The sequence below is a fragment of the Stegodyphus dumicola genome, chromosome X2 (genome assembly GCF_044657685.1).
Source record: "Stegodyphus dumicola isolate Sdum_Otavi_A_Nest chromosome X2, ASM4465768v1".
NCBI classification, from domain to species: domain Eukaryota; kingdom Metazoa; phylum Arthropoda; class Arachnida; order Araneae; family Eresidae; genus Stegodyphus; species Stegodyphus dumicola.
The window spans coordinates 165,090,557-165,115,386 of record NC_140781.1 but is presented as its reverse complement, the minus strand read 5'-3'; the positions used below and the strand labels follow the sequence as shown (position 1 = coordinate 165,115,386).

At 32.7% G+C, this 24,830-nt stretch overlaps 1 protein-coding gene across 3 annotated transcripts in view; it reads right to left on the bottom strand.

Annotated features, from left to right (window-relative positions):
• The window catches only part of LOC118186316 (adhesion molecule nephrin-like), a 1,043,604-nt gene that overhangs the window by 658,781 nt on the left and 359,993 nt on the right, over positions 1-24,830 (bottom strand). For all 3 annotated transcript variants that reach the window (XM_085809008.1, XM_085809009.1, XM_085809010.1), the window contains exon 2: positions 8,761-8,895. In XM_085809008.1, coding sequence (XP_085665134.1) covers positions 8,761-8,895 — 135 coding nt within the window. The remainder of the gene's footprint in view (positions 1-8,760; positions 8,896-24,830) is intronic.

Genomic DNA, 24,830 nt, shown 5'->3' with positions numbered 1-24,830 from the left:
TCTCAGCTATAAGGGAAGTCATCACCTTTACACATTCAAGAAATCGAATTTTACTTTTTTGCATTTTTAGAAACTGTAGACACTTCTGAGTCTGTTAAAGCAAACGGCGTTACGATATTCGAATTAAAACGTAAAAATTATGAAATAAAGAAAATGATTCTGAGGTAAACATTGCCAGATCGGACATTTAAATAATCACCTGACCTTTGTTTACATGTGTACGCGTAGCTGCTTACGAATGTTGACTCGTAGATTGCTTTAATTTTTACTGTTAACGTTATCTTTATTATTTTGACAGATGCTTCTGTGCACAGAATTCGTACAACTCAACGTTTAAAGCTTGAATTCGAGTATTCTGTTTACAATTCGGGTGCTGAAGTAACGCTTGTGTTTGACTTGCTTATCGCGCTAATCTTTCATTTTTCTTCCCTAAAATATATAGGGTGTTTGATGTTATAATTTGTAAATATAGACAATGAAACAAACAAGCGAAAATCTGGAAGAAGACCTAAAAAATATAGGTTTCGTGGTAACCAGTTTACTAAGAAGTTCTCTCCTCCAAACCGAAGTAGTGCTTCCAGAAAAAAAAAAAAAAAAAAAAAAAAAAATGGATAATTCCTCGAATATGCCGAATGATGTAGATTTTACGAGTTATTTACTTATTGACAAAACTATTATTTACAAAATAACAAAATACTGTGTTCTATGCAAAATTTGTGGTGGAAGGAATACCCTGTCATCAAATATTGTAGGTGTACTTTCTGTAAAAATTAGAATTTCTTATCATTTGTGTGATGAACTGTCATCCAGTCGAAACTCAACAATGCTAGGTAAAAAAAAAATGGAAGAAATAAATTCCAGGTTTATTTATGCTATGCGTGCTCTAGGTCAAGGACTATCAGGTGCAAGAACATTTTGTGGAGTAATGGATTTGTGTGAGTGAATAATCAAATAAAAGATGCTTCTTTCATGGTCGCTAAAAGAAGCATGTCTACTGCTGTCAAAAAAGAAATCAAGTGTGATAATAATAGTTTGCATATGACTGTCAGTGGAGATGGTACCTGGAAGATCCGTGGCCATATTTCTTTAGTTGAAATATGCACAGTGATAGGAGCATTATGTGGAAAAGTGATTGATGTGGAAGTTCTTTCTTCAATATTGCAAAGGTTGCAATTATTCAAAAGGTGCGAGACTTGGAAAACAGTATGAGAAGTGGCAGATAGAACATTCCAGTAAATGTTAAAAGAACCACAGTAGTGGTTCTGCAGCTATGATGGAAGTTGTTGGGGGATGAAACGAATTTTTTATTGTTCTAGTGTTGTACATAATCTAAGGTATACAAAGTATATTAGCGATGGTAATGTGAAAGCATACAGCACTATTTACGGTACGATACGGCAGAATACGACAGATACGAATAGAACGATACGGCAGAGATTTAGCTATTGGTAAAATTGAATGTGTCGGACACATTCAGAAAAGAATGGGCACTAAATTACGAAAGCGAAAGCAAGAAATGAAGGGGAAGGAACTTAAGTGACGGTAAAACTCTCAGTGGAAAAAGTCACTTTGCGGATGATATTATAAACCGATTGACAATTTATTATGGAAATACTATTAGAAAACATTTCAATTCTGTAAAAGATATGCAAAAGACAGTGTGGGCAATATTTTAACAAAACGTTTAACAGACGTGGAACCTATTCACAATTTTTGCCGAACAGGGAGGATTTGTGGTGTACATATCAAAGAACGGGTGCGAGTGCAAATTTGAAATCCCACAAACATAAATATTCAATTCCACCTCCTGTAATGGATACTTTCAAAAATATATTTGAAGATCTTAGCATGCCATTTTTACAAAAAGTGTTTAGGAGAACATACACGTGTCCTAAAAATTCCGGGTGTGGATATAATATTGTCAAGACAGCAATGAATGAGACAGTTATTATATGCAGCGATGGTCAGGCTGGGCGATTACATACTACGAATGCACTTGGATGCCTAATTGGTAATAATGCAGTCAAGTTTGCAGCAGACAATGACCGGCGTCGTATTCAGTCAGCCGGAATAAAGGAAGAGATGTCTACAATAGATGCTCGCAGAGCAAGAAAAAGAGCAGAACTTGTTGCAGTAACAGCTGTTGAAGAACAAGAGTGTATAGTGTCAACAGCTGGGCAGTTTAAACAGTTTTAGTGTTATTTGAGAGAAAATATTTTAAAATGTTTGAAACCTTAAAACTATTGTTCACAAAATGGTGATTTTCATACTTGCGCGGACTCTTTAAAAGAATCTATCATAGCTATTGATTTAAAATCTTCAGGGTAAGTACATGATGATATTGCTGAAAAAAATGTACCTTTTTGTTTGAAAAAAATATTTTTTAAGTACTTATATCATTTTACTTAAAAATTTTTATATTCTGCTACTGATTTCTAAGATCTTATCAACATGGTGTTAATATCCTTTGATATTTAAAATTTAAATAGGTGAAGAATTATCCCTAATGATGTTTATTTCCCAAAATTGTAAAAATTATTACTGTAACTAAATTTGCATTACTGTCATTTTGCGCGCAGTGTTGTGTAGCGAATTTAATATAATTAAGTGATTCATAAAAATCAAAATTTTAATTTGTAATTAGTCAAAATTTGAGCTACACAACAAGTTTGGTTATATTCTTTTATTTGGCTTATTAATTCTAGTGTAACCTATTTCGGCTATTCGAGTTTACGCGAACTGTGTCTTCAATCTTGTACACTCAGACAATGGATATAGGTGAATTTTCATGTAATAAACTCAGTTTTTCATGATAAAAATTAAGTCAAACTCTTAGTATTTAATATCATTAGTTGCAGAAAAATTAGCTCCTTAATTTGAGACTACTTTCGTAATCCTAGCTTTAATCAATTTTTAGTTATGGCTTCTTAATTATTAAAACTTCCTAAGTTTTTTTCTAAGTTTGGTTCGTTATCATTATCTTTATTATTAGAGTTATCTGAAAAAAATATTACAAAGTTCTAAAAGCTCATTCTTAAAGAAATTACCTTGTTTTATTGTCACTATTATTATTATTTGAAGAACCGTAAAAGTAACTGAATTATTCAGCTAAAATTAATGGTTAAGGTTCAGAATGTAAAAAGTTATATCTTGTAGTTCTGCAGTAAAGGAGTGTTCTCTGAAACCTAAATTAGTACTAATAGTCTGTACATTAAGTCATTACTCTAGTATAAATTCTATGGAATATAATTCCTCCTGGAAATTTTTGTTAAGGTTGCTCTCCTTTTGGAAAACTGATTTTATGTGTGTGCAATAAGGGTGTAAATTCAATTATATCTGAAAAATTTTGAAACTTGTTCTATAGAAAACCTGTTAAGCAAAAGTCTAGAAATATGTTACACTTAATAGAATTAATAATGGCATTAATTTTATTGAGAGAAATATTAATAGAATATTGAGAGATATGTCTATAAAAAAAGTAAAGCCTTTTTGTATTAAGGAGGAATTTTTACAAATTAGAGATTTATCTTATGTTAAATTTTTTTTGATATATCCCGGGAATATCTTTAATAACTATAATATCTATTTTATTTTTTTTTATATTGATTCTATCATATGATATTTTAAATTGAAGGATGTTTTTTCTCCAATAAACAAATTTGTTTTCATTGAAATATTTAAGTGTATTATTTTTTTTTTTATTTACTCATGTCATTTCACCAGGTCACCAAAAAAATGAATTAAGGGTTAATCCGATTACACAACGCAATGCTAAGTAAATGTTTTGGCTTATTGGGATTAATATATATAACTGTTGTTAGAAAAATTTAAGTGTTAGTGTCAACTGAGTAGGAAGCTTTTCAGGTACCTTACTTATCGAACGACACAACAGCAGTACTTCAGTATAAATTTTAAATTTTCGAAAAATACAGTTTTTTTTCTTTACAAAACAATTTCTTACGTTCTATAAGTAAAATAAATCAAGAAACATAATCACGTATGTAAAGAGAACACTGAACATTTTATGAGCATAACAATTTGACTTATTAAAACTCGAAAATCAACCAAAATTCTTCCTTTTTGTGTTGCTCAAAAGTGATGACTTTCCATAAATTAAGACAGACGTTTTACTTTTGCACGCATCGTTTCAATTAGCAGTATTACTGAAACACTCAGCTAATTTTTCGTTTTTTTAAAGTTCTAATGCTTTCTCTATATAAATTGTTATTAGTCTAAAGGAGCTTTGTTCCTGAAGGACTATTGTTTTTGTTTTGCGGTTTTCCGTTGAATCACTATAAATGTCCGTTTCACTTTTCAAACTGTTGCCACCAAATGTTAGAGTCCTGCGTTATATTTGAGGAAATTAAATAATAAAAAATCTGCACAAATGTATGTGTAGTTCTTGCACTGTGATAAAACAACGGTACATAGAGCCATCGAATTTTGAATGACATAATTCTCCTACGAATATGGGCATGTGGAAGACAAAATTTGAAATTTAGAATTCATATTTTGTAAAACTTTAACGAATTTCTTATTAACAAACTTAAGGATTTCAAAAGCGAGCAATGACAACATTGTACATAAAAAGCATTTTTATTTCCAACGTGCGAATCTCTGTATCGGGAATTCTAAAGATATGCTCATTTTAAAACTAATTTTCGATATTGCTGTTGAACTGAATTTTATGGTTTAAGTGCGAAAACCGTGATATTTAATAAATAAATGCAACACATTAAATGCTAATAAAACGCCCCTTTGGACGTAATTTAAAATCTGAAACCTCTCAGATTTTTACTTCCTTGTTATTTCTTTACTTATTTAATTTGATTATATTTATTCTGTAAGGTTTTTTCCTCCTTCCTTTTTGCATGCCTTCGTGGTGTAACGGTAGCAATCGGAGCGTATTCGAGAGGTCCATGTTCTAGTCCCGGCAAGTGCACTGCACATTTTTTCATGCCTTCGGCTTCAAAATAACCTAATGACTCTACAATTTTATGAGGATATGTCTGTAATTTGAGGAAAAAGCAAAATGGGGTTTAAATTTACTTTTCCATAAATAACAAGAAGATGACCCTTTTTTCTCATTCTGATACGTTAATTCTTATGTTTTCTTATGCTTCCTAGTTGGGTTTGTTTTGTTCATAACATATGCATATACACCTTCAATACATAAATGCAAATACATACTTGAAAACAAATGCAACTAAATTTTTTAAAGAAACATTTTAGACACAAGAAATATTATCTAATAAATACCATTTTAGAACTAAATACAATATTCTGATGTTACATTTAAAACTCACTTTTTAACATTTTGTTAGTATGTTAAAATGAAGAAAAAATTTTCAAACGCAAGAATGCTGAAGATAACCAATAACGGATTTAAAACTGTTTTTAAATATTTTAAATTTGATGAATCCATTAGTGAGATTATGTTTCAGTTTTCATAATGTGTTTGCTTTTATCTACTTCCGGGCCGATAAGTGATTAATAATGATCCTCAAACTGAAAAACCGAAGAAGATTTTGAATTTGGAGGGAAGAAGAAAATTTACATTTTATTCTTAAAGGTAGTGATTTAATAAAATTAGCAGGCAAAGATAGTGCTTTAGGAAAACCTTGAAATTTTCTTTTCTCCATGTTGAAAATAGAAATCATTTAATAAGAGACTTACTTGAAATTATATTTTTCATTAAAATCTTGATTTATAAGTAAGCTACTTATCTTTTTGTAAATCGGGAAAAAAATACAGCAACCACTTTTCTAATAAATTGGAGTGCTTTTTTTAGAGTTTCCTCCCTTCTTTAAAGTGTTTTACTAAGTAAGTGCTGCGATTGAGGTAGAAGCTTTCTTTTTAGTTTATTTAAGAAAGTATTAATTTTGTCTCTGCTTCAGAATCGTTAAAGGAACAATTTCTTGTTTTCAACCTAGGAAAAAAATTACATTTGCCTTTTTCAGATAATATTACAAAAAAAAGTAATCTATTTTTGTCTACTTTGAGATCAGAAGTTAACCATGTTTTAAGGTTCTTTTGCCAAGTTGAATTTCGTTTAAATGAATCTGTTTAACAGTCGAAAAAGTAAATACGTTAGTTTGCAACACTTGAAAAATAATAAGCGCTGAATCGTGAGTTGTAGTCTTTTTTTGGTGGATGAAGGGTGTGTTTAAATCTAGATAACAGTTACAGTCGGATTTGCTTATCTTACAAAGATAAATATGTATTCTTAATCTCTTTCATTAAGTGTTAGTGTTTTACTTTGTTTGGAAGCTCTTGCTTATGCAAAATTCAAGCAACAATGTTAATATAAGAAATTAAATTTTCGGCAAATTTTGCTTAAAAAATTTCCAAGTTTATACAAAGCCATGTCTCAAAATTTTTTAAAGCTTTTTCTAAAACCAAATCCAGTACTTTTCGATTTGGTCGGTGTCAAAGAAATCATTTCAGACTTTAATATTTGTCTCACATTTCACACTTCGAAACTGTTTATATGAGAATAAGCGCATTTTTATAATTGTCTATAAAAGAGACTTCATTTAGTTACACAGAAAAAATACATTTCTCTCGAAAGTAAAGCTATTTGAAATATGTAAGATTTATGTCAACAAAAATGTTTTATAACAGATAATGATAATGAAGCAGCAAGTAATGATAACAAAATTAAAATTCTTTACATCAAATAATAATAACAAAAAATGATAATAAAGAATTGCCGTTTGCAAATATATTAATCAATCATTAAGTTCACTTTTAGCCACCTTTGCCTTTTCGTATCTAATAAACTTAGTTTAGTATCGTAGTCGAAGGAATTTTCTGTTTTATATCTTCAGTTAGAAATAAACAGAATCGTTGAGAATCTTCTTTTCTCTGCAAGTGAAAATTCGATTATTTAAGCAAAAGCTGTAAAGGCTTAAGAGTACTTTTAGAAAAGACAGAAAAATTTTACTTCTTAAAATAATTATGTCATAGATTCCACTTTTTTCAGTGGTGATCATAACAATTTAGATAAGCACATACATCCCTACCCAACATAAATACCCATCTTTTTATAAAGGACGCTCGTGTTAAAGTTCTGCAAATATAATTACATACTGAATAAATCACTATCAGTCTATTAGCAAGCAGCGTGGGAAATTACCTCGAGGTTGTATTATTTATTTGTTATGCAAATAAACATGTCTACCCAACTTTAGTATATTCATAAAATTGTTCTAAAATGAAAAAAAAAAAAGGTTTTTACTACATATGTTCAAGATTATATTTATGAATAATCAGTTTGCATTAAAATTTCGTTTAAAAAAAGTTATGCATATGAATCATTATCTAATTAAAATACATATTATTGGAAAATAGAAAATTGTGAAATCTGCAATTTATTACCATGTCACATTAGCGCCTAATATTAGAAACAAGTTATAAATATCAAGATATTACCCAATTTTAATACAGTAAATTGCACGTTGCAGAAAGACGCACAACTCTGAATGCGTCAATTTGTTGCCATGCCATAGCGTTAATTTATTTCATGCGCAGCTAATAATTGGAAAACTTACTGATATCAGGCAGTCAAAAAATTTTAATACAGTAAGATAGGTATTACTGAAAAATAGAAAATTGTGAAAGCGTCAATTTATTACCATCCTATATTTGAAGCTAATACGAGAAACAAAAACTGTTACTAATGTCAGGAAGTCGAGAAATTTGATGCACTAAAAACTAAAATATTGCTTTTAAAAGAATATCATAATTTGTCACTAATAGGAACAATACAAAGAAAGGTAAGCTGTCAGTACTCTGAAAGAAGGACCGTAGGTTGTAAAAATCATATGCAAATAACACAAATGATATTATAAAATGGTATGCGATAAGGAAATAAATTAACTTTAAACAAATTATATGGCATGTGAATAAATTTTATGCTTGAAAAATTAAAATACTAAAATCAACGTACATTAAAGCTATACAAATAGATTAAAAGGGTAAATTATTCGTATGTTAAGCTGAAGGACATAAGATAGTGAATTAGAAATAATTACTCATGAATCAAAATTTTCATAAAAAATGTTCTCAATTGACCTAAATACTTAAATTCAGTATGCTCTATTTTTGCTTTTTAATGAAGTACTCTTATGAATATTCCAAAGCAACTATTTTAAATTCTAGGAAACGTAGTTTTTCATGAGTGTTCTTTTAATGTACTATAAATGTAAGTTAATAGTTTATGAAAATTAAATTCGATTACAAGGGTCAAGTAATTAAAATTCACTATTCTAATGAATTCGTAGAGCTGATCTATTTTCATAATTTAGTTCAATTTATACCACTGCTAAAAGTCTTTAAAAGTTTATTAGTTATTTCTTCCATATATAAATTAACTACCAATTCAAAAACTTTTGTAAAACAATTTGAGCTATCTTATAGTATTTAAGATTTCGCAAACTCATTTTCATTTTGTTAGTTCAGACTCAAATGTTCCTAAAGAGAGAAAAAAAGAGTAATTCACTACTCAGGCGCACTGTGAAAATATGTACTAAATGTAACTTAAACTAGTTGCTATCAATAAATTTTTCAGGTGCATATAACTGCCATGGCATAAATACAAAATGCAAGAGTATTTCGGCGTGAAATTATAAGCATATAAATATAATACTTAATTGAAGGCCAGCAGTCATGTATCTGAATAACTGCAACGCTGCATATAAGTTTTAATTATACACCAAAAAAAAAAAAAAAAAAAAAAAAAAAGACAAAATAACTTACCAAGTAAGAATCCATCTTTACTCCACTGGACGGGACCTGCCCGATTGCCGACACTGCAATGTAATTCTGCAGTTCGGCCAGCAACAACAGAGGTATCGAGGGGCTTGACTCGAAAATATTGTTGACTCAACACCACTGGAAAAAAACAAAAGAGTCTAAGAATGCATATATAATATTCAAAATCGCAAAAAGCATTCTAAGAAGAAATGAAATACTTCAAGTCTTTGTCTGCCTATTATTGAGTTAGTGGTTTAAATTTCATTTTATAGTATACATCATCGGTTTTTGGTACATTTTTGAACAAAAATATTCTTTATTAAAAATCAGTTTTAATCAAGTACATATTGATCATTATTATCTATGACCTTTTGCAATTTTTCGAATAGCTTCATAATTCTATCAGTGTAGAACTTCTGTGGTTTACCGTCGAAAAACTTGGCCAAGTGATTTTCAGCGGCGCGCTTTGGCCGACTTTTTTTGGGGGGGCACCAAGAGATTTTGCAGAGACAGAAACATATGGTAGTCAGACGATACAAGGTTTGGGCTCTACGGTGGATCCATCAAAATTTCCCAACCAATTTTCGTTAATTTGTTCCGTGTCATCAGAGATGTGTGTGGCCGCGCATTGTCATGATGGAACACAATTCCTTTCCTGTTGGCCAATTCTGGTTGCTCCCAAGGTTATGTTGAGTGTTTGGTGGGTCCGATCCCGCAAAACACTCAACATAACCTTGTTTGGCGACAATCCAGGCTTTGAAGTCGTTTCTGGAGGGTCACCATCCTTTGAAATTATCGCTTGTGTTTGGTATTATCGCATTTAAGCCATTTTTCATCGCATCTAATTGTTCGCTTAAAAAAATGGTTCGATTTCGTTGCAATGATTTCGTTCTTTGATGGCAATTCGGTTCTTCGCGTTAATTCATGTGCCACCCAAATTGCGAGATGTTTACTACCAGCGTTCTTTCCTGACAGCTTGTGTACTAGTCTTGCTCCAGCAGTTCCAAAATTTCATTGACTTTTTCAATGACTTGCCGACCAGAGCGAGGTGCATCTTTGACATCGAAATTTCTAGAACGGAATCGAGCAAACCACTCCTGGGACCTTCGTTCACTCACAGCATTTTCACCGTACATTTCACAAATTTTTCGGCATGTTTTTGTAGCGTTTTTACCTTTTTCTAGTAAAAAGGAATCATATAATGTATTTCTTCAGATATTTCACTCATTTCTAAATCAATATAACGTTTTACAGAAGCAACGAATTAGAAAACTATCTTCACAAGCAATGGAAGGTGAATATCACCTTTTAAGCCCATGTTTAAGCATGAGACAATCGGGTGAATGTTGCCAGATATATAGACATCAACATCATCTAGTGGCAAAAACCGCGGACACATTTTATATGATCCAATATAATTAATATACTATGCCCTTACTCGGCTTTTATCTTATAAACCTTTAGTTGCGAGCATATGTGCCCATATGTTTTAAACGACACAAAATACTCATGTTTTGCTATTTTTAAATTTAAAAAAATGGGTTTTTAAAAATTTACACCGTCTAACGTGTTGTGCCGTCCTTCGGTCCCTATACTTATATTTAGGGAAAATTTCACATTCATTATAAAATAAAACACAAAACGTGTAATTCCCGTAGGACAAAAATTGACCGAGATATTTATTTTCAAAATTTGGGATACTTTACGTCATTCCCGTTAAGTCCTGAGGGATTGGTTAATGAATCATGCAGAATAATTCGAAGTTGATTTTTCCCGTTTATGATATTTTTTATGTTTCACTAGTGCGAAGTATTCTTTAATTTATAATTTTGTTACAACTTGTACGGCGAAACATTTTTCACACACTTAATTTATAAGTTTCGAAACGCTAAACGTACGTTATTTACATTCTTAGAAACTTTTATTGCTTAAGAAACAATATCCAATAATCATTCAAAACATCCATTACACTAGGAATATTTTAAATGTTTCATTTACGAAAAAAAATATACAAGGTTCCTATGTGACAACATTGAAGAATACCAGTATTACCAGAAAATAAATTCGATAAATCTCTAGGAACAAAATCCCCTTAAAAAAATTCAAAACACACCGGTTAGAAATACTCATCACATGATCTGTGAATAACAAAACCCTTTCGCCTTAGCTGTTATGTCATTTCCAGTTACTTATAAATACAAAAATTTCGCCTTACCCTCTGTATACGGTCCCTGAATATGACTTATAATTTTAAGCTGAAATATCTCGGACAAATTTTGTTGTACGGGAGTCAAAAATTTTGTATTATATTTTTATGAATACAAAATTATCCTACATGTAAATATAGTGATAAACGATAAATTTCGTAAATATTACAAAAGTTAATTTTTTTTAATTTAAAAAAGCTAAGATATGGTTGTTTGGGTCATTCAGAATATTTCTGCTCTTGTAAGTACATACCTAAGACCAATCGTTGGAAAAATAAAGATCCGATAAGGACTTTTATAGCCAAGATGCAGTGTGTGTGTGATAATCTTGTAAAGAGATGACTCGAGGACAGCAAAGATATATCAGATGACACAACGGAAAAAGAAAATATTATGGGCAACGTGGCGCTGATTCATACACAGTTTTGTTTCATAATTTAACAGGTTCACATATCATCACGGATGCGATATGCACCCATACAATTTTGAAAGCTTACATTCCCAGACACTTGGACAAAGCAGAGCGGCAAATCAACACGTATAATCAACAGAAAAACCAAAGAAATCAGTAAAGAAGAAGGAGCTGCGCAATAGTAACAGCGATAATGAAAGTAAAGTTTCCTTAATTCAATCGAATATGAGTTGCAGCATGGTTATTTAAAAGACATGAAAACGTATTAATTTTCAGATGACTCACTTTAGATTTATATGTTAGTAATTTAAGACAGGAAAGTGACGTAGACAAAGTTAATTTGAGTCTCATATTTTTTTTTTTATCTTACATATATGTATAATTAAACTAAATCATACAAGAAGAAAATAAGAAATACATTTAAGAATTTTTACGTTCATAATCAATTAATATTATCAAAAATGACGACTAGTAATAAAACATGGTAATTTTAAACCTAATTATACAAATTCTTGAATATGATTTTAAAAGTGATTCCAAAAATAAAAGTTTTATGTATTTTCCTTTTTTACATCTGATGATGGTTAAAAACATTAAAAGTATTACTTTTGAAAAATTACACGTATGAATACACATGGTTTCGTTGTTTCATATATGTGCTGTAAGTACGACAATTCAAACTGTATTTTGGAAATTAAGAAATGTCACAATACTTACATTCATATTAACGTGATTAATGCTGAGTAAAATATTTTGCCGACGTGATTTAGTGATATGTTAGCCAATGTAATGCACTACAATGGATAGCATATGATAAAAAATATCCTTTTGCCTTTAATTCGGCGATGAGATAAATACCTTAGATTAGAAGTTTGCTATTTGTTTTTTTAAAGAATGCTATGGTTAAAGAGGTTGGCAAATTGGTATTTAGCCACTCTCATTTTATCATTAAGTCTGATAAAAACAATACATATATATATATTAGATATGTTGGACGAATTTTATTATTTTTAAAAATCTGCACATGCAGGATATGCTAATTTTTAAGTACTTCGTGATTAAAACCTGATGTGCAACTTGATATGTTGAATGCGTACTTGATGCTAATATTCTTACGTTCTGTATAATATTCAGGAGCTAATAAGGTAAACTACACTCATGTCCATAAATTAAGGATAATTCGGAGTCACGCGGAAATCCAACTCTAAAATAAATATATCACCTGTAAAATCACTACACACATCTTCAAGAATCATATGCAAATTTCAGGAAGTAACCAGATGACACCGATGGTACGTCACAATGACCAGAGTGTAAGAGAGGGATATATAAGGAATACAGGCAAAGAAGTAAAATTGTTCGCACGCGCTTTATAAGCATTTCAGTGCAATAACCGAATAGTTATGACACAAAGAACGTATTTGGATGATTTTTTACGTGGTAGAATTATCAGCCGTCTGGAATGTGGGCGTACCCAACTGGAAGTATCAGACGAACTTGGAATTGCCCAGAGTGTCACATCCAGGCTTTGGCAACGATTCCAAGATGATGGTAATGTGGGTAGACGTTACAGCACAGGTCGCCCCAGAGTTACAACGCCGAATGAGGACCGGTATTTGGCAGTTACTGCCAAAAGAAACAGGCAGAGCACAGCCTCAGACCTGTCTCGTCAGCTCTCTTCAGCCACTGGTACGACAATTTCAAGGCAGACCGTGTACAAACGCTTAGGGCAGATTGGTCTATATGCTCGTAGACCTGTCAGATGCGTTCCACTTACTACAACTCACTGTCGCCTGCGGTTAGCCTGGAGTACAGAGCATGCATTGTGGACACCGCAACAGTGGGCTTGTGTGATGTTTTCCGACGAGTCCAGGTTTAGCTTGCAGTCTGATTCTCGCCGGACTTTCATATGGAGAGCTCCAGGTACCCGTTACCACCAAGAAAACATCATTGAACGACACCGTTACGGTGGTGCAGGAGTGCTCGTTTGGGTTGGAATTATTCTGGGTTTCTGAACTGACCTGCATGTTCAAATTGGAACCATGACAAGCCAAATCTGTCGGAACGTCATTCTGGACAACATGTACGTTTATTTCGGAGCGCCATGGGCGCACAATTTGTGTTTATGGATGACAACGCCCGTCTACACCGTGCAAACATCGTAAGCGAATGCCTTCAATCGGAAGATATCACCCGTATGGACTGGCCAGCATTCTCACCGGAATTGAATCCAATACAGCACATGTGGGACACACTTGGCCGACGAGTTGCATACCGTCAGCCTCCTCCTACATGTCTACCGGAACTTCGGAGAGCATTGCTTTTTGAGTGGTGTAATATCCCCCAAGATCAGATCGATAATTTAATATTCAGCATGCTAGGCATTGTACGGACTGTATTGCATCGTCTGGGAGACATACATTGTAATAACAATCATACCAACCATGTAATTTTTTTTTTTTTTTGTAAATAGGTTTTTTTTAATATTCTCCAGGGAGAAAAAATCGCTAATTTTTTTAATAATATCAAACATATACCATCTTTTTTTGCTCTTTTCCTTTTGTTTAATAAATAAGCTTTACAAATAAATCAAATTTGGTTTGCTTCTAACTCTTCCTTTGCCTGATTTTGCATTATCCTTAATTTATGGACATGAGTGTAGAACGTAATAAGAACAAACGGATGATGCAGATATGTAAATTTATACAACAAGTCAAGGAAAACAAAATGAATAAATTAACAGCATGTTTATAGTTGTACTCCTGAAGTGAAGTTGTACTCCTCGTCATTTGTTCCTCTTTGTATTTTTGAAATCAGCTAACTCCTCGTCACTTATTCCTATTTGTATTTTTGAAATCAGCTACCATCCATTCTTTGAACAGTGAGCGTAGAAATGAGTATGATGCTTTAAATAACAAAAAATAAACAGCAGAATGAAACTAACGTGAGCAAATTTGCAACAGTAATACTAATATTATTTTGCAATTTGTAGTTTAATACTAATTGCTTTATGATTTTGTTCTTTTGTTACAAGAGTACAATTTTTTCCCCAAAACAGCTCAAGGTTTAGGGCTCAATATTTATGCAATAAATTAATTATTAATTGACTTTTTCATTAATAAGATATTTAAAAATAGAAGATAAATATTTTGTAAAGACATAAAACAGTGAGTAAGCAAGACAAATTAACTATAGTTTAGCTATGCGAATAATGAACAAAAGTTTCATGTCGCATCTGCTACTTATATTTCAATGTTAATATAAAATACATTACAGATCAGTTAAATCTGGAAAGAAATTATTTTTAAAACTTATTTTTAGTTTATCCATACACGTCTATTATTTCTGGTAATTTTATATCTTCATATTAATTACATCTTTTATAAAATGTGTATGAAAAAAAATCAAAGAGTACAATACAAAGTAAATGTCGCTTTAAATATACTTCTTTAAAAATTTGAGAAGAATTATTCAACAAGCGTCTTAGATCTTATAAATAACTACTAGTAATTGAAATTTCTATAAATAATTTGATGGAACGAGCATGAGATTCCTGAAACTGTTTTAGATAGAAGCATTTATTCTTTACACTGAGTTTAAATAAAAATGGCAAAAGAGAAGTACAAAAAATAATTCATTTTCGATAAAACAGAAAATTCACTTAAATATCGAGCCTCATAGATGAGAAAATTTTTTCTTGCAAATTACATTTATCCATGCATATAAATAGCGATATCTCAAATCGCATTAAACAATTATCATAGTAACTGAAATCAGTTCAGAAATGTATTTTTTTAGTTCTTTCACTAACAGTTCTGGGCTTTCAGTAACGAAACCCCTTGAGAATCAGAAAATTCACAGTGACAAGCATGTCGTTAAAGGTAAACGTCCTAGAATCACAGAAGGTCCAGTTAAATAGTTTAGAATATACTGTATTGGCTCGCGTACTTCCCCTCTTTTTATTAATTTTGTCGCACGAAAATCCAGAGGAATAAATTATGCGAATGATTTAAATTTCGAAATAAGAGTAGTAAGAACGAAACAGATTAAAAGTATTCATGAATAAACTACGGGAAACTATCCAAATATTAGTTATTTAATTGAAACTTAATTCCAAATAATACACAAGAATACATAATAATATTAAAGTCATTCTCTTTAATAAGATATCTTCCTTTCAACTTCATTATTTATTCAATCTCGGCCACTCTTATTTTTGCCTAATGCTAATTTCTAGGTCTCAAACAAATGCTGCTGGAAATGCTGTCTGGCGTTTGCTACAAATAGCAAATCTTTGCCATCGTCACCGTCTTCGTCACCTTTCGGTTGATGTAATGATGCAATTGATGATCATTGATGCATGACCATTGATCATGCAATGAGCAGCAGAACAACAAAGAACATTAGTTATGTCCGTTTTCCTAATCCTGTCCACTATCTCTTTATTCCATAATGCACCTAAATTCCACGAGCAAAGCTATTGGCAAGACGAACACAATCACTATGGGGGTGAATTCATTATAAAATTTAGAGGAGCTAGCTTTATGTGCGTCTTGCAGAATGGAAAAATTATGTGAATACTTAAATTTTTTTAAAACCTTGTGCTAAAACTTTAGAGTGGGAAAACAGGAAAGTAATTTTTCTATGTTAAATTGTAGACATTGACTGTTAGATTTAGAAAGCAATATATGTAACCGCTAAAATCTAGCCAAACTTTCAGAATTGTGAGTGGTAAGTTTTAAAGAATAACTTTACCATTCACAATAGGAAATGTGAAAAATTAGGTTGCATATTTAGCGCGTTCTATCTTAAATTCAGCTTTAATAGCATAAAATAACACGGATATTCCATTTCCTAAGAATAATTAAAATATTAGAAAAATTAAGAGCTATGAAAATAATTTGTAAGGTATTCTAATAATGTGCCCTATCAGTTACAGCCGAAAGCATCGCGGCAAAAACATCACGATCGAAAACGCCTCGGAGAAAACAACGCAAGGCGAAAACTTCGAGGTACAAAACATCGTGGGAGAACAGAAATAAAAGAGAAAACATCGCAGTTCTAAAACATCATCTTACAAAATATCGAAATCGTGATCGAAAATAAAGCGGTTCAAAAACTTCGCAGTTTAAAAACACAGTAGTCAATAATATTGTGGTAAAAAAATAAAGTACCTACAAATCATCGCATGACGATAACATCGTACACAAGTTTTAAAAGTTGTAAATGCATATTCGCATAATGACTTGGGAGCGCAAGAAGGAAAGAGGGATATTTTTACTTCTGTATTTCTTCTGAAAATGTGAACAGAAACACTGGCCGTCTTAGGGATATCAGCATTTTTTAGAAGGGTTCACTGTAATTTTTATTTCTAAAAAAAAGCCTGCGTTTAAATTTTCTGAACATAATTTTAAATTTGAGTCTCCCAATGACTGAAGTAAAAACTAACTAGTTTCCGTTAATGTTCCCCTGCTGAACTGTACACCAGTGCCCAAGCGGTGAAGTCGCTGAACACTGGTATTAGGAGATTTTCGTGATTTTCCTAAAATTATCAAATCGACATCCAAATAATTGATTGTATTCTGTACATACAAATATTAACAATATTTGTATGTACAGAATACAACAACACTTTAAGAATAAACAGAAACAGAACAAGATATAATTTTCACTAAAATAATATCAGATTAACAAGCATGAAAGAAATTGATAATTAACTAAGCAATTTTTATAGATGTAGCATCAAACAGTTATTTATGTTCCTTTTTATAAATTTTTTTTCATTCAAATTTTTCAGTGAAACTTTATAAAAAATATTAATTTATTAATGACTTTTATTAATTAATTATGTAAATTTTAAATTAAGTGCTATTAATTTTCTACCTCTTTTCAGTTTTTAAATGCGTAAGTTTCCTTCTTACTTTTTCAGCAAAAATCTATTAGTACATTCAAAAGTTTTAAATATGGAAGTAAAAATATTTCTCTCTATTTCTTGCACTCATAAATCATTATGCGAAAGTGCAATTTCAAGTTTTAAAACCTGAAAACCCATGCGTGCGATGTTATCGTCATCCGATGAATTGCAGGTACTTTATTTTTTACCATGATATTTTCGATGAAGGTGTTTTTAAACTGCGAAGTTTTTGAACCACTTTATTTTCGACCACGATATTTTGTACCACGATGTCTTAAAACTGGGATGCCTTCTCTTTGCTTTCTTTTCTTCCACGGTGTTTTGCACAATGACGTTTTTGCCTTGCGTTGTTTTCTCCGCGACGTTTTCGTCCGCGATATTTTTGAAGAGATGTTTTCGGCGGAAAATTTCCTGTCACTCTTACATTCCTTGTTTGTCCACTCATTCTAGAAAACGCAGGCCCCCTCTTTCTATAAATTCTACATTTTCTTTTTTTAATTAGGTATCTAGTACATTTGATTTAAATGACTGTTTAACGTTTCGATAATTTGTGTACGAGCATGCACATTTCTTGCTACCCTTTCTTCACCATAAGTGCTGAAGAAATGCAGGATAGAGCGGGCAACATTCGGTTTCACTTTATGCTGCTTAAATTTATCAGTTCAGAAGCTTCAAATATTCAGCTCAGTCATGAGCATTAAAATATCAGTAAGATAACAGTTGTTGGTCAAACTGTCGGATACGCGGGCTACACGTGAGAGGAGTATGTGCTCAGTGACAGCACATACCATAAGTCTAGTTGATAGGCCGCTATGCTGATGAACGATGCAGACTTGGAATGTTCATTTCTAGATAATATAGCAGATGCCGCTTAATGTGATCACATTTCTCAACGATGTTTTTATAATATTAACCGTATGATAACATTAACATAACAATGTGAAGAAAATGTCTTTAATAACAGCAAGCAGTTTCATATAAATACAATCACAAACATGTAAATAGGTACTTTTAAAGCATTTTAAAAATGAGAAGGACAGAATTTGATCATGAGCAGGGAAAGGAAAATAATTCTGCAGAATTTTGTTTTTGTTTCAGAAGAAAGGCTTGCGTCTGATCGTCCTCAAAATCAATAGAGTTATACAAAATCTAAGGCTGAATTGGAAAGGCTGAATTTTAAAGGTGTGATTAAAATAGGCACCGATGATACTCCACAATCTTGTAGGCCTCGATTCTTTCGTGATTGAATTTTGAGATGTATTGGCACGATATCCTCCTTCTTACAAAATGCACAAAAACACCTTTACGAATAAAGTGGATTTTCGAATCGGCATTCAAGTCTACGTTTTTACACTGTTTCGAAGTGTCACAGTTCTTACCTGTAATGTGCGCGTGCCATGAAATGTTAATCATTTGCATGCCACGCCATGTTATACTTTTCTTCAAATTTCAGGTTTATTGTATGCTTCTTTCATAATACAGAAATTTTAATTCTACACAATGCATATTTTAGAATAGAAAACAATAATCTCCGACGAGCAACTAATTACGTTGAGGGCAACAGTTTTTATCAGAATAAAGAATTCGCAAACTTTTTTATCTCATTCGATTTTGAGCACGAATTTCTTACGTATAAAATGATAAAAGTTATTTTATAACCTTTAAACGCTTTTCAATGAAAAAAATTTTTAATTGCAAGAATGCAAAATAATGACAAAAATGGTACTCATAGAAATTAAAACGCGGGTTTATTTATATCGCTTCTAATTACAAGTAGAAACGGTTCTGTCATATCGGCGTCTAGTCCGTGAGAGAGAAATATAAGTTCCCCTATTCTTATAAATCCTTAATGAATCTCCCTTATTTAGAAACATTTTAATTCCAGATGCAAAATTCAATTCTAGATAGCTGCTTTTGTTATTTAAAGACATTTATTTCTCTGATATCACAGTATTTTGCAAATGTGCACCAATTTGTTCCAGCATCAACTGCCACCTCTACTTACAGTATAAATATTCTATTTCCCTTTCTTCCACTTTTATAAAACTAATTTCTGTTTTTGGTTACTTAATTCAATGTGGTGCTCGTATCATCATGTTTCACAAAGAGCTTTCAAAATGAGAGAACAAAATAGCAATTAAGTGCGCTAGACATATGCTTCTTAGTATAAATGAATATTAAAAATTTGAAATATTCTATCTTTAAAGTTTTATCTGGGGAATCCATGAAAAAATAGTAAATGAATATGGCATATTTAATGTATTTTATCCTTAATGTGTGCAGTGTAAAAATGCAGCGTTATGACTATACTATAAAAGGAAAGTAAAAGTTTGTTTTTGGTCTCGTTCAACGCAAAAGATTTCATCTTTCTTCTAACTTATATTATGCTGAAGAAAGTCTTATTCACGTGAAAGGATGCATTAGAACAGAACGGAAGCGATAATTAATGTAATTAACCGCCCATATGTTGCAACAGTTAATCGAAGAAGAAACACGGCTTGCTTTCTTTCATTGCCCAGAAAGCAACTTTCATTATGTTCTGTACACATATATGCGAAGAATGTAGTAAAGTAATTCAAGTATCACAGCTTTGTGTCAAGCATATGAGGGCCATAAAAACTCGCCTTTTTAGTTGACATTGCGACAGAAGTTCTTTAGGGAATAATTAATGTTTTCCAGAAATAAGATTTTATAATACACTGCACAGAATAATATGTACTCTGTAGAACAAAAGATAAGTAAGTTGAAGCTAAGCCTCTTAAATTTGCTAATGGAACATTGGCCATATCTTACTCTTAAGAAAATATCTAGTATGAAGTTATAAGAAAGAAAAACATTATTTGCGTATAGACAAAGAATATGAACCATAAAATGCTCAAAGAGGATTTATAGCTGGTACTTAATTTTCAGTTTTTTATTATTTCAAGAAATTCTTGGAATGGAAAACCTCGTCTGTAGTTTATGAGAGAATACAATTAAAGAGCTCATAAAAGTGATGTTTATTCAATATTTCAATTATGTAAGATTTTATTACAATGAACATATTCGTTATAGATGTGGTCCAGAATAAGTCTTAGTTTGAGAAATTAATTCGCTTTTTATTTCACGATCTTATATTAATTAAATAAACATTCACAAAATGTAACACTGTTAGGTATCTCAAATATAGATTTGGAGTAAATATATATATATATATATATATATATATATATATATATAAATTAAAAAGTATACCTTATAAAGATATACCTTATAATATATATATATATATATTATAATATATATATATATATATATTATAAGGTACTTCTCCCTCTTTCTTAGCATACATTCGGGGCGCAATGGTCAGCACACTCAACCCACTGCACATTCTCCTGTATCGAAATAACCTAATGTCTCTATAATATATATATATTAAAATATAATATAATTTTTAATATATATATATATATATATATATATATTGTAAGGATCTTAAGTTTTACTAACGTTTATTTTATTTTAAATCTTTACTATCACTTCTTATTTTCTACTTCCGGCCAGAATTATAAGCGTGAAGGAGTTTTATGCAAAGTTGTCTGGCGAACGCCAAGTATTTAAGTGTGGCCTTTTTGCCAAGCAGAAGAGAGGAAGCCGTGAGTTCGAAGCAGGCTGCTTACCTTAGAAGTTACGCAGTTGCTACTTTGCCTTCCAGGCCAGAGGTTTTAATCCTCTTGATAAATTAAACGTATTGTAGTGTTCACAGTCTCTGTGCTACATACGCTTTCTGTTATTATAAGGCCAATCTTATTCTAAAGTTAAATTAGAGTTTAGTTTTATTTTGATATCTTTTAAGTTAGACCCCGAGTGGAGGGTCATTGTATTCCGAAGTACGGAAGTCATTGTATATAAAGAAAAAAATAAAGGGTTTTGTATACCCTTCGTCTGTATCCTGTCCACTTACTACAATTAGTGAACATAGCTTTAGTAAGCTCTCTGTTCTAGTCAGGTCATTGTATGTTTCCGAAGAAAGTTAGAAGAAACATTGAACCTGATAGTGGCGCCCGACGAAGAATAACCATGGCCGAGTTTCAAGAAGAACCTGTGCTGCCTGCAGAAACAGCTCAGAATCCAGAAATGCCAGCTGCCGCCCTGGAAGGATTTGGGTATATTGTCCAGACCATGCGCGCTTCGATGAAACCGGAAGCAACGTTTAATGGAAACTCACAGGTAACCAGTTTTTTGGAAAAATTGGATGACCACTTCATGCTCTACCCCGTGCACGAGTTTCAAAAAGTTACCTTAGCTACCAGCGCTTTGAGGGGCCAAGCGCTTAACTGGTTCAAATGTATCGGCAGAAGTCTCTTGGGTCAAGCAGGAAGTCCCACCTATACCTACGAAAATTTCAAGACTGCCCTACTAAAAGCCTTCCCTGTTGTAAGGGATCGTGCGAAATTAGAAACAGAACTTTTCAGTATATATCAACAAAGAATGGAAAACCTCTCCAGGTTTATTTTAAGAAAAATTCACGTTTTCAAGCTCTTGTATGGAAACCGTCCGGATCCTGAAATAATTCAAGTGATTTTGCCGAGGTTACTACCCCAAGTGCAAGACTTTATTGAATTGAGAAATCCGACTACACTGGAAAAATTATTTGAGCTAGCAATCCAGTTTGAAAGTAGAAGAACGGCGGACGTCGAAAGAAGACGCCAATATCAACAGCGAAACCAATTTGGTACGCCAAGACTACAGCAAACTCAAGCACATGGCTACGGAGAAAAAGCGAATCAGTGGGCAAGGAAACCCGAGCATTCAAAAACAGCCGGCGAACGTCGACAGTTCAATAGCAACCCAGGAAAAAAGTCTCAAGGCCAGTGGAGAAAGAAGGAAAGCACCGAAAGAAAAAATAATTTAAACTAAAACGGATTTCTGCTGACGAGAGGGTGCGGAAATCCGAAGGCCACGAAAACCCCTCTTCCTACAAGTTAAATACAGTAATGGTGAAAAATTTAACTCTTCCGAAGATTGAAGTCTTGGTAAATAATATCCCGGCCACCGCACTCCTGGATACCGGCGCGCAGTGTTCCTGTGTGGCAGAAGTCTTTTTTAGAAAGTATTTTCGCAAATACCGCATATATAATGCGGATAATACAACAGTATTAGCGGCGCAAGGAGAACAATGTAAGTGCGTAGGTAAAGTACCTTTGTACATCCGTATCAAGGACGAACAAGTAAAGGTGATGTTTTTTATAGTAAAGAATTTGCAAGCACACTTAATACTAGGAATAGACTTTCTTTCAGACGCACAAGCTACACTGGATTTTAATGAAGCGTCTCTTAAACTGACGATGAAACCAGTGCGTGTAGAAAAGGTTGAACCGCCAAGGGTAAATCTCGACCACCTGCCTAATGACGAGCAAGATAGAATCCGACAAGTGGTAAGTGAATTTGCTTCCTTATTTAGTGATATTCCAGGATTTACCCAGGTTACTAACCATAGTATTGACACCGGAGATGCATTGCCGGTTCGTCAAAAACCATACCGGTATGATAAGAATAAGGAAAAAATTATAGAATGGCATATTACCGATATGCTACGTAAAAAGATCGTAACGCCTATCTCAAGTAGTTATGCTAGTCCGGTGGTTTTATGTAAGAAAAATAATGATTATCCTTTGGAGCATCCAAAAAGGTGGAGATTCGCTATTGATTACCGTAAATTAAATTCCATAACGAAATATCCGGTATATCCGTTACCGATTATAGAAGAAATTTTAAGGAACATAAAATCAACCAAATTTATGACAACTTTAGACTTAACGAATGGTTATTTTCAAATAGGGATCAGGCCTGAGGACGTGCCTAAGACTGCTTTTATAACCAAGTCTGGCACTTATGCATTTTTGCGAATGCCGTTTGGCCTTTCAGGCGCCCCAGCAACATTTCAGCGATGCATGGACATTGTGTTAAGACCTGTTCTCGGAAAGTCCACATTTATCTATTTAGACGATATCATTATTACTAGTGATAATCTAGACCAACATGTACAGGATTTAAGACAGGTGTTTTCTTTATTAAATGAGGCCGGTCTAAAAGTTAATGTCGAAAAATGCAAATTTGCAGCCCCTGAATTAAAATATTTAGGTTACAAAATATCGCAAAAAGGGATCGAGACAGATGAATCAAAAATAATCGCTGTACAAAAGTATCCGACTCCAAACACGGCAAAGAAGCTCTCTTCTTTTCTAGGACTTTGTTCATATTATAGGTCCTTTATAAAAGATTTTGCGGCTATCGCTGAGCCATTGTTAAAATTAAAAAGGAAAAAGGCAAGATTCTCGTGGACGGCCGAAGCCAATAGTGCTTTCGAAAAATTAAAACAAGCATTAACGCAAGCCCCTGTGTTGAAATTTCCTGAAAAGGATGAAAATTTAGAAATTTCAGCGGATGCTTCGGATTATGCGGTAGGAGCGGTACTTTCGCAAAATCAGCAGCCAGTAGCATTTTTTAGCCGAACTTTAAATCAAACACAAAGAAACTATTCCGCGACCGAGAGAGAGGCACTTGCAGTTCTGTTAGCAGTGCAAAAGTTCCGAGTCTATTTTGGAAAGGCGCCGATAACAGTATATTCTGATCATGCGGCGGTAACTAGATTGTACTCTGGAAAAAATTTATCCCCAAGGTTAATAAGATGGGCACTCAAGCTGCAAGAATATAATCTGGTAATCAAGCATACCCCCGGAAAGGAAAATATCGTAGCAGATGCCCTGTCACGAATTAAATTAGACGAACAGGGTAATACCGTAAAAGTTGCAATGCTGACAGCGTGTACAATAAATTCCCGAGAAACTGTAATAACCGAACTGGGTAAGGATCCTGAGTTTGGAAGTATTTATGAGTATTTGAAGGATCCTGAAAATTTTAGCCACCAAGATATTGTGGCGATAAGAAATAGGGCGGCCCATTACGAACTAATAGATGGTCTATTATTTTATACAAAAACTACGAATTCCAACAACGAATTTCGACCTGTTATCCCAGCTAGTCTTAGATTAAATATCCTGCAAGAGCTCCATGACAGCCCTTTAGCTTCTCATGCTGGTATTCGAAAAACTACTCAACGCGTACGCGAGGCAGTCTACTTTCCTGAACTGCAAAAGTTAACAAGGGCGTATGTCCAGTCCTGCCCAACATGTCAAGCCGTTAATTATATTAATTTCCGCCCGGCCGGGTTTCTAAATAGTATTAAATCCGAATTTCCAAATGAAATAATCGGTATCGATTTATTGGGCCCTTTCCCAAAAAGTCAGTTAAACAAAAGTCGCTATCTCCTTGTTATAGTTGATCATTTTAGTAAATGGACCGAAATTGTTCCCTTAAAACGAGCCTCCGCGAAATTAGTTACCGATTCTATTTTAAATAAATATATTTTAAAATACGGGGCGCCCCTAAAAGTTATATCGGATAATGGTCCTCAATTTGTAAGTAATATATTTGAAGACATGTGCCAAAAACTGGGCATACGTCATTTAAAAATGGTCCCGTATCGGCCGCAATCAAA